This window comes from Haemorhous mexicanus, chromosome 2, assembly GCF_027477595.1.
Source record: "Haemorhous mexicanus isolate bHaeMex1 chromosome 2, bHaeMex1.pri, whole genome shotgun sequence".
Classification (NCBI taxonomy): domain Eukaryota; kingdom Metazoa; phylum Chordata; class Aves; order Passeriformes; family Fringillidae; genus Haemorhous; species Haemorhous mexicanus.
Window position 1 is genome coordinate 72990998 of NC_082342.1, and position 11184 is coordinate 73002181.

The 11184-nt window shown below is 53.0% G+C and overlaps 1 protein-coding gene across 3 annotated transcripts; it reads right to left on the reverse strand.

Moving 5' to 3' along the window:
- Nucleotides 1-2598: 2598 nt before the first annotated feature.
- On the reverse strand, nt 2599-4813 carry POU4F1 (POU class 4 homeobox 1). Of its 3 annotated transcripts, none has more exons than XM_059840378.1 (3): nt 4478-4813; nt 3387-3648; nt 2599-3293 (listed from the first exon to the last, which is right to left on the reverse strand). In XM_059840378.1, exons 1-3 carry the CDS (start codon nt 4598-4600, stop codon nt 2599-2601), a joined length of 1080 nt encoding a protein of 359 aa, XP_059696361.1. In that variant the 5' UTR covers nt 4601-4813. The 3 variants fall into 3 exon arrangements, with proteins under 3 accessions (XP_059696361.1, XP_059696362.1, XP_059696360.1); XM_059840379.1 differs by having other exon boundaries at nt 2599-3286; nt 3386-3648; XM_059840377.1 differs by having other exon boundaries at nt 2599-3648.
- Between the last annotated feature and the right edge of the window lie 6371 nt (nt 4814-11184).

The window sequence follows — 11184 nt, forward strand, 5'->3', positions numbered from 1 at the left end:
ATTTTGTAGGTGCATAATCCTTTCCAGCACACTGAAAAGAAATACTTCAGAAGTCCTTCTTAAAATTTTACTTTGATTTATATTCTGCAGTTATAGAATAAACTTCAAGAAACACACGCAGCTAATATATAGTTAATTTTATTCAGAGCACCGATTTTCACATAAGAGCTATCTCAAAGTAATGATTTCTGGATTTAGCAGAAAAATACATCTCTCACTATTTTCTTTTTGGTAGAATTAGTCTTATCGTCTAACGGCCATACCTTGAATTTACCAGCCGTGGAAATATTTTTCTTTTTTTTAAATGCACCCAATAATGATAATAATAACTATTCTGTTTTTATGTTTGTTTTATTTGTAAGTATGCTGGGACACATCTCCCTGTTGTATTTTGGCGTACAGAAATATTTCTGATAGAAATTAAATAGAGTAAAGACACAACCAAGGAGAAAGCTCAGCAAACATACATGGACAGGTAGATTATTCAGTGAGACATTTTAGGATCCACACGTGGTTGCAGTTTGTAACCTTTTGTTGTTGTTGTTGCTGTTGTTGTTGTTTTGTGCATTAAAGAAAATATTTACAATCGTCTTTCTTATCTTTTTTTTCTTTTTTTTTTCCCCTCTTTTAAATCTAAATACAAGAACGTGACAAGAACGTTTGTGTTTTCGGTGAAAACAGGCAGTTAAACTGTGAAATTACACCATCCACAAAAGATTCTACCAGAAGCTAGTCTATTTAGTGCTCAGTTTCAAAATGCATAGAATGTTTGCGCTGCAAACAATGATACACAAAATAATAATAATAATAATAATAATAATAATATTAATAAAATAAATAGATAAATAAATAGATAAATAAATAAATAATATCGAGACTTTATCACGGATCTTTCTATGCCTTTTCCCTCCTCTTTTATTTTCCTTTTCTATTTTTCTTTTTTTTTCTTTTTAATTTTTTTTTCAGGTCATGTCATGCACAATTTCAGTCTATTGATTGTTTTGATTTAAACGGAATGGTATTTTCTTTTCAGAATTTTTTTTTTTTATTCGAAAGCCTCAGCAGTCTCTTGGCAAGAGACAGTCAGAGATGGCTTCTGCACGTCACCCTTTTTTTTTACCTAACAAGCCCTGATAATTTTGTTTGTTTTCAATCCGTGAGACATGTAACACACCTTGACGGTTATCAGCAGTACCAGCATGGTTATTACAGAACAACATCATCGCTTCCAATCCAGGAGACTGTGATAGTGCAAACTGAACCCCACACACGCCTTCCAAAAACCTTCCTCCACGTAACGTTTATGATATACAATAAACGACTTTTAAGCCCAAGTGGTTTTTTCGTCGTGTGTTTGTTCCCAACGTGCACATCCCTCAGAAACAAATGTCATTCCAAACCCATCACCGGTGATTTCTTTTGCTTACCGGGTGCAATAACCTCCAGCCCTTGGAGGAAACCCAGGGAGGACCTTAACCTAAATCCAGCAGATTTGGTGGGGCTGCCGGGGGGCATACGGCTGGGAGCAGCGGGGTGGGAGGGAGGAGAAAGAACATAGCTAACCATGAGCCTTAATGAGTCTGAACATAATCTTTTGGAGAACATCCCCGCTCTGGCAGGTTTGGCATCTGCCTCCAGATGCATCTCTGCAAAGGGAGGGACCCGTCTTTGGACACAGCTGGAAACGCAAACCACGCAGGCGAGGGAGGAGAGACAAAGGGGTTGTGGAGTAACTTTTTTTCCCTTGTTTTTCATGATCTAGCTAGGATTATTGAGGCAACACGGAGAGGAAAGGGACTGCTCCCTAGCCTCGGGGGTCCTCTCTCCCGCTGCCGGCCCTTGCCCCGCTCTCACCGTTCCCCCGGCACAGACAAGACCCATAGCCAAAGCCTCGCGCAAAACCGCGTTCGAAGGAAAATAAAAAACAACAGGAAAAAAAAACAAACAAAACCCAAGAAAAATCAAAACAAGCAAACAAAAAACCCAAACCCAAGTCAACTAAAGAAAAAGTTCCCCCGCACCAAACCACCACTGTCCTCATTCATTACTAAGCCAGGGTACAGAAAAAAAAGCAGAATGTAATGAAAAGAGACCCAAACCAAACGTAGCATCATCATCACCAACAGTTTCGCCTTCCGGGTTTGTTGGTCGACTTTGTTTTCCTTCGGAAAGTTGTGACTTAGGTTTCTCGGTTTGTGGCTGTTGCTGTCACGGTATTTATTGGTGTGTGTCTGTGTGTGTTTACGCTTTAAGTTGCTCTTTCTCCCGCTTTCTCTCGGGGGGCTGGGGGGCAGAGAGAGGAGAGGGCCGCAGAAGTGACCCCCCTGGGCTTCTAGAGCGTTTTTACCTCCTCTCTCCTCCTTCTTCTCGTTGGTGTCCCGGTGTCTTTTTTGTTTTAATAATTGATAGCACACCCCCCTACGCGCACGCCCCCACCCCTTTCCCCGAGTAGTTCGCGTTTAATTTCTACATCGTCCCTTGGTCCCCAGGAGCCTCCCACGGCGTCTCAGGCGACGGTGGCGGTGCGTGGGCGTCCCCCGCGGCCCCGGCCCGACCCCCCGGTGCCCCCGATGCCGGGGCCGCCCCTCCCGCTCGCCCCTAGTAGGTGGCGGAAAATTTCATCCGTTTCTGCTTCTGTCTCTGGTTGCAAAACCAAACCCGCACCACGTTCTTTTTGAGGTCCAATTTCTCGGCGATGGCGGCGATCTTCTCGGAGGAGGGCCGGGGCTGGACGGCGAAGTACGCCTCCAGCGAGCGCTTCTCCGGGGCGGCGATGGAAGTCCGCTTGCGCTTCTTCTCGCCCCCATTGAAGAGCTCGGGCTTGTTCATTTTTTCCCGTTGTGCGCCCTCGGCCTCCTCCAGCCAGGCCTGCAGGATGGGCTTGAGGGCGATCATGTTGTTGTGGGAGAGGGTGAGGGACTCGAAGCGGCAGATGGTGCTCTGGCTGAGGGAGCCCACGCCCGGGATCTTCAGGTTGGCCAGCGCCGAACCCACGTCGGCCTGGGTCACCCCCAGCTTGATGCGGCGCTGCTTGAAGCGCTCGGCGAAGGCCTCCAGCTCCCGCGGGTCCGTGTCCGAGTCGCAGATGGAGGCCAGGCCGGCCGCCCCCACCACCGCCGCCGCCGAGGCCACCTGCCCCGCGGCGCCGTGGTGCGCGGCCACCAGCCCCGGGTGCGGCAGCCCCGACGGCATGTTCATGGCGGCCGGGTGCGAAAGGTGGCCCAGGCCGTGCATGTGCGAGTGTGGGTGGGCCGACGTGGAGATGAGGCCGCCGCCGCCCCCGCCGCTGCCGCCGCCGCCCCCGCCGCCTCCGGCCCCGCCGCCGCCGCCGCCCGCCCCGTCGTGGCCGCCGCCGCCGCCGGCTCCGCCGCCGCCTCCGCCGGGCATGAGCGCAAGGGAGGGGGAGGTGATGTGGTCCAGGAGGTCGCCGGGCTCCAGCGCCTGGTGATGGTGGTGGTGGTGGTGGTGGTGGTGAGCCAGGGGCACGGTGGAGGTGGAGGTGCAGGGCACGCTGTTCATGGTGTGGTACGTGGCGTCGGGCTTGAACGGGTGGCTCTTGCCCTGCGAGACGGCGATGTCGACGGCGGCCAGAGCCTCGGCCCGCGCCAGCAGGGTCTCATCGAGGCTGGCGAAGATATTGCTCTGCAGCTGCAGGAGACACAAAACAGAGCGGGGTGCGGGGAGAGGAGAGGAGGGCAAGGGGGCAGAGAGGGGGCAAAGTGCGGAGGGGGAAGGGGACGGGCGGGGGACAGCGTGGGGTTCCGGGAGGGCCGTGGAAAAGGAGGGGGGAAGTCGAGGGAGGGGAGAGAGAGGTGGGCAAAGTTAGGGTGACGGCCGGGAAGGTGGCAGTAGGATCAGCGTGTAAAGGAGTACGGGATCGGGGGGAAGAGTGGTAGGCGACAGCCCGGGGAAGTGAGGGGAAACAGGGACGGGGTAGAATAATGGGGGGATGGGAGGGGGAGGAAGCAAGAAGAGGGAGCAAAACAGGAAAAGAAGCAAAGAGTAGAAAGGTAAGGAAGCAAGGGGAATCGGGAAAGGAGAGAAGGAAGGAATGAAAGGAACAAATAAATTAATAAATTAAAAGGGGGGAGAAATGGAACGAAAGGAGAAGAGAAAGGAAGAGAAGAAATGGATCTGTAACTCTCAGCTGGGGAATTGTGTCAAGCACAAGAGCACATAAAACGCATTCCTTTTCAGAGGCCGAGTCATAAAAATTAATACAGAAAGTGGATGAAGTCGGAGACTCGTGTGAACACCGCTTTCAAAAAAGATCACAGGCGCTCAGATGATTGCAGAGGAAGACATGAAAAAAACATTAAGCGCCGCTTGTCAAAATGTGCCTCGCAGCGGTTTTTTTATTAATGCACATACACATACATGCAGTATACAGAGAGAGAGAGAGAGAAAGAAAGAAAGAAAAGTGTGTGCTTGTAGGGGAGAGAAAGAAAGAAGAGAGCTGCAGCTGTCTGTCCCTTACCGGTGGAGTTGGTAGACATGCTCTTCTTATTGCTTCCGAGCTGGAGTGTAGAGAGGGGTATTTGTGCTCAGGTAGGGTGGGATGCATGGCAAAATGAGGCTGTTTGCTGTTCATGGACATCATCTTGAAGGCTTGGCATGTAAATCCACAAACACTCCTAAAGTCGGGGGAAAAGTGCTCTCCGGGCTCTCTCCTCCCGCCGGGGGAAGCCGCTGACAGCGGCGGGTGGCAGTGGCGGAGTCGGTGGTGGCGGCGGTGCCGCAGCGGACCCTGCCCCCGCCGCCGCCGCTGCCGCGGTGGCCGAGGCTGGGCTGGGTAGGCGAGCGGGCGACAAGGCTCCCTCCGGCCCCCGCCGTCTCCCTCGCTCCCTCCCTCACTCAGTTCTCTGCCTGCCGCTGCCCGGCGCCGGGCGCGCTGCGCTGCGCTCTGCCCGCACCTGAGCCCCGCATCCCGTGGCTACCGCCGGGCGGGCTCTCGCGAGAGCGCGGCGGCTCCGGCTTTGACAGACATCAGCTGTCTCCCCCCCTTCCTCCTCCTCCTCCTCCTCCTCCTTCTTTTCCTCCTCCTCCTCCTCCTCCTCCTTTTCCTCCCGCCGCCCCCGGTCCTTGCCTCCCCACGCCTTGTTGCATCTCCCGCAGCCCTCGCCCGTCTCACCGGGGCGGCGGCGGCGGGGCCACTCTTATACCGAGCGGCACCGAGCACCGGGCGGCTGCGGCACCTGTGGCTGCCACACGTGCGCGCTGCGCGGCCGCCAGCGCGGCCCGGGGCGCCCCGATGGGGCGGGGATGGGCGGGGTGCAGGGCCGGGCGCCCCTTCCCTGCCGCCGGAGCGGCGCAGGGAACCGGCCCGGCCCTCGGCACTGGAGCACAAAGGTGCTCTGCCCCTCCGCGCAGCGGAGCTCTGCCAGAGAAAGGGGCGCCCTCCGGCCGCTCCCCGCTCCTGCCGCGAATTGTACACCGGCTCCTGGACAAGACGGGCGGCGGCAGACATTTGTTTGAACCACTCTTGTTTTCCCTGTAATTTAATTTTCCCCCACCCCGTGTAGTTTTATTGCGCCTATTGCTGTGCCAGGTGCAGCGGGTGACAGCCGCTGCGCCCACGCGGGGCGTGCGTGTGCGTGTGCGCCCTGCACGGGCAGCGCCGAGGAGGTGAGACTGCATCTCCTCCTGCTGCCCAGCAGCAACTCCTGCTCCGTGGGAAAACCAAGTTGCACTGGCGTGGCCTGAAGCAAAAAAACAATCACCAACTCCTTTCTTTTTTCTTTCTTTCTCTCTTTCTCTCTCTTTCTCTCTCTCTTTCTCTCTCTCTTTCTCTCTCTCTTTCTCTCTCTTTCTTTCTTTCTCTCTCTTTCTCTCTCTCTTTCTTTCTCCTTTTCTCTGTCTTTCTTTCTCCCTTTCTCTCTCCATTTCTCTCTCCCTTTCTCCCGTCCTTCTCTGTTTCTTACTCTTCTTTCTCTCCCTTTTCTGTGGTTTATCCTTAGAATACTCTTGCCTTTGAATCAAACAGCTAAAGAGTGACCCTGTTGGTATTATGAGTGATTTGGGATTTCTGTCCCGTTTTAGAGCAGATTCTATTTTTTTCTTGTAGTTGCTTTATGAAGTCGGAGGCAAAACTAGGGAAGGAGCCAATCTGCTACTGCGCGTGTGAGATTAGTTCGAATCATTAGCGAACGGCCCAAGGTGAATCCCGTCTGTCCCTTGGGGCAAACTGGAGCCGTCCCTCGGTGACCGATCAGATGCTGCCTTGCTTGTTTCAGCAGGGCTGCAGGCAAGCAGGCAGCGGGGAGAGGCAGCCGGGTGTTTGGATCAGGGATGTGACAGCCAGGGAGTGCATCGGAATTGCTCCGTTTCTCCTGAGCGCCTCTTATTTATGCGCATAAACATAGCCGAAAGGTCACGCAGGAAAACACACAGGCGCACACAACAGCACACACCACAACCCCAACTGAAGACACATTTGTCTTCATAAGCCTTTCCCTAGCTCCCTAGCCAGTCCAGGAGGAAGGAGGGAGCGTCTGCCAATTACTTGTGCGAGAGGGAGCCAGGTCTCCATCCATTACTGTGTCCCCTGGGGTAGCGAAATGCAACTTCATCTCTGAAGGGGGTGAACTTGAAACTGGGATTGGGCTCTCCTTATTTATCGAAATCATTGTATCAGAATCCACAAATCATACTTTATGTGTATTTATTGACTTTTTTTTTTTTTTTTTAAGCCATGAGTTATTCTGGCTATTTCTCAGCTACCATCCATTGTAAAGGAAAACCTCCTGGGAAAGGGATGGGGAGTAAGTAAGAGGGAGACATCACGGTTTTTGTCCAAAGCTGCTGAAAAGCGCCCAGCTCCAGGAGCAAGGCCCGAATCGAGCAGGATGCCGTTCCCGACTATGGCGAGATACAGCCCAGAGCCGCGGTGCTCCTGGGCTGAGCTCGGCGGGGCAGGGGGGCGGATTACCAGGATCACATCCTCGTCCCGTGGAGGAATGCGAGGGATGCTGTTCCGTTTGGGATGCATGGGTGCTTATCAGTGTTCCTCTGGCGAACCCCATTCTCCAGGATGCTGTCAGACCAAGTTCATCAGGTTTCCCGAAGGAAAACGCTGAGAGAAGGGAAAATTGTGCAAGGGGTGGCAAAGGCGGCAGAGGAGAGGGCTTCCGGGCTAAGTGGTGACCTGCCTTCCTGCCTACATACCACCGGGCACTTGCTTTGCCTCTGCGGCCGGGTCTTTAACTTCTGGGATGGCAGGGGCTGGGTCGGGGCAGCGAGGGCACGCAGGGAATGCAGACAGCCAGGGCAGACAGCCACCAGAGGAACGGGAACATACGGCTACGGCAGGTGCTGCTGGGCGAGACCTTCTCCTTGGCTGGAGGAGCATCAACCCCCATCAGTACTTTTAAAACGACCTCTTCTGTTCACTGGCTTATTTTTAAGGCCAGAAAGGCAGAGAATTCAGCCTTTCTCCCACCTCCACCCCCAGCGCTAGCCGGAGGCTGAGGACCTTTCGGAGTTCTAAGGGTCCCACCTCCGAGGTGTCTTCTGAACCCTGGGATGGGGGTGGGCGCCCCGTCTCTTGCAGCTTGCGATATGCGATATCCTACTGGACTCTCCTTGGGGGAAGCAGTCCCTCTCGGCTGAAGACACACCCCCTGCCAGGCACTCCTCGCTCCATCACTGAAACAACCCGGGTCGCGGCCGGAGGTGACAGCGTGCGGGGGAGCGAAGCCTCCCGACCCCGGGGAGGAGGCGGGCTGCTGCTGCCGGCCCCCGCCCGCTCCCCGCGGCGTCCCCGGAGGCAGATGCCTCCTTAGGGAGTTGCAGCCGAGTCTTCCCTCTGTCTGATTTTTCAGGAGAGGGGAGAAGGACAAGAGGGGTTTTTGTGGAGCACCGTTTGGTCTGTCACTTATCAAGTTCCGGAGGAAAAACTTTTCTTCTCAGTCCTTGGTACTTTTTTTTTTTTTCTTTTCTTTTCTCTCAAGAGCTAAAGCGCTAACTTGAGGCTAACTTTTAAAGCGGCACTAAAAATTGCCGCCTAACTGTAACTCCCGCTACTGAGGTGCTGCAGCCCGTCCCGGCGCAGCCGCTGCCCTGCTGCTTGCTTGGCCGCACCGACTGCAGGGGCTGCTGCCCCAGGGGGTTCCCCGGGGCCCGCCGAGAGTCTGCACCCCTTGTCACCAGCCCCTGGTGGCCCCCCTCTCCCCCCCCCCACACTGCCAGATTCCCGGGCAGACGGCTTGAACCAGGCTCAGAATAGAGCGGGCCTGGTAATAGATTTTATTTTAATGTTCTCTGTTGTTTCTATTCCTCGTGGGTACGCCCAGCCTCATGAATACTGATGGCAATAAACTCTCAGGCTTTGAGGAGCGAGTTCATTGGCGACACGACCATGCTCTAGCCCCGCGTTTATGGCCCGAGATGCTCAATGAAGCAAGGGAGGCACACATATATACATATTTACTTGTGTCTCGTAGTTTTCTCCGGCTTTAAATACAAGAAATAGGCAGAATTCCTTAATTGACTGAACTGCCTATCTCGAGAAAGCAATAAAGTAACCCCTTATTCCCACAGTGAAACGATTTATAAATTAATTACTGTAACCCATTGTATTTGATTTCTCTTTTTAGGATTCCCCAAAGATGAATATACTAAAGCTTATGATATTAACTATTAACGTCTGATCATAGTTTGCTATATATCCCGACTTAAAAAATTAGCTAATGTGGATCTCACCGCTCACGCTAAACCCTCTGGATATTTTCATTTCAGCAAATGTTAGCTTTACACTTTGCAGTCGCGCTATTTGTCCTACCCTGAGTGTCACAGGGAGCACTGAGACAAAACCTACAGTACATGTGTTATTTGGTGAAGTTCACAGAAAGTCAATATCCCATTTAAAGTAAAAGCTATTTTCCCTTTAAATGATCAAAATTAACCTTCAGAAGAAAAAAACCAAAACGCACAACAAAACACAACTAACCCTTGGGTGAATGCACAAAAAGTATTTCCTTGTCCTAATGAGGACTTTCCTTACATCAGCAAAGACCTGCTAATTACTGATGTACAAGCCGCAATAATTGCTTTTGCAGCCAAAGTGTAGAATGTTGTCATATTAAAAATTGAAACGCTTGATGGTGATTTAAGTCCCAAGGTAGTTCACAACGTCCCCTTTTGGGAAAGGGCGGAGACCGGAGCAGCTAGGGAGAGGTCCGGTGGAAAACACTGCAGGTCCTGCTGGTAGTAAAGTTTCTCGCTCTTTCTTTCAAGTGTTGCGGAGGAATTAAAAAGCGCACCGAGAAGCCCTTCCAGCAAAACATCCCAGAAACATCCCTGCTCCCTTGCAGCCTCGCTCCGTGGGCAAACCGCTGCTGGCTTTCACCCGTGTCCACGATCCCTCGCGCTGCACGGACGCCACGTTTCGGCGAGGTAGCCGGAAAACGCAGCTTTCCGCCCCCCGAGGGGCACGAAGAGCGTTCCGAGGGGACAGGGCTCGGTGGCCAGCCGCGTCACTTCGTCCCGGGTCCGCTCGGCTGCCCGAACGGGGAGCGGAGCGCTCGGCTCCCCCCGCCCCCCAGCGCGAATCAAAGCACCTTCCGAGGGGCTGGGAAGTAGTTGCCTTGTCATGTAACACATTGCCCTGATTTATTATAAAATTTTAACGAAATCATGCATATTTTAACAGCCTTTAATCACTGCATGAAAATTTAATTCATGAACTGTAGCGCGTTTAAATAAATGAAGTGTTAATTCATTAGGATTAATTAATTTGTTAAAGGATTGTGTGCAAGGTTAAGGTGGAAGAAAAACTCTTTGTTGGTTTCAAGTCTTAATCACCGCGTTTTGTTAACAGTGAAGGTGGGAAAAAAAACCGCAATGAGGGTTTGTGTGGGGCAGGGGAGCCCGGGGAGGACAGCACCGGGAAGGAGCGAGCCCGCTGCTCACGGACGCGGGACATCTCGGCCTCCCCCGGCCTTTTTTCCGAGCTGGAGAGCGTAATCCTGGCTGAGCAGGTGGAGGTCGAGACCCTGGTGGGAAGGGATGGGGCAGGCGCGTCCCCACGACCCCCTCTGGGCAGGGCATACGGGCTCCGTGCCGCTTTCCTGGCAGGCAGCCAGAGCCAACACTTCTCTCCCCAAAATTTGGGGACAGCTCTAAGGCGGCCAGGATAAAAAGCACCCCCGACCCCGTTTCCTGTGAGAGCCGGGTGGCCTCGGAGCCGCCCAGCCCTGGGGCTAGTCCGTATTGCTTTCCCAGGCATGCTGCCAAGGGGAGAGTGACTCGGGAAAGGGACAGGGACTCTTCTCATCCCGTCCCTGGGCTCCCCAGGCACTTTCTGCTGGCTTGGAACAGGCACCCGATGGCCCCAGGAGCAGCTGGGCTACTTGTCTTAGCTTCCCTGAAAACCAGCACCCACACAGCCCGTACGAGCTTTAGGGAGGAGATAATGCTTTCTACTTAGGAGAAAAGCTGAGAAAACCAGGAATACTCAGCTTCATTTGTTCTGCCTCCCTGTTTCACACTCCTGCTCTCTCTCACCACATTCACAGCTGTCAAAGCACACACAAGCTTTCTCCTATGCCAGCTGTGCTTTCCACTCCACCCTTCAGCTAATGAAGATGGCTTTTCCTGCTAGGGTTGAGGGACACTGAGGCAGTACCTCAATGCTGGGCCACAAAGGCAGGACAGCCAGGCCACCCCTTTAGGCCAGGCCTGACAAGCAGGTGGCTTGTCACAGCAGTAGAGGACTGCTGCAAGGGATCAAGGTGCAGGAAGAGCTGGAGCTGGATTAGCAGCCAGAGGGGCAATCCTTGGAATAACCACAAACCTCCATATTCAGTTACCTCAGAGCTGCTTTTCCCTGGTTCAAACCTGGGAAGGAAAAAGCGTAGAAGCCTTAGTCCATTTACATGGGGATGCTCTTATGCCAAAAAGTAGCAAGGAAGGAGTGTCCACAGTGGGCAAAACTTGAACCATAACCACAGCGCAAAAGAGTGTGTAAGGACTTTGTCTCAAGCCTACAGTTGCTGGGAGTCAGAGGCATGTCTTGGATGCTGTGCAATAATTAGGATCAGACTCAGTTTAAACTGCCTTGGAAGGGCATTATTGGGTGAGGGAAAAATGTGAGAAAGGAAGGTTGAAGGATGAGAGACCAAGTTAGCACACCTTGTACTGCATATAGAAACTGTGCATTGTCCCTCCTGCCCCCTTTTTAAAGGC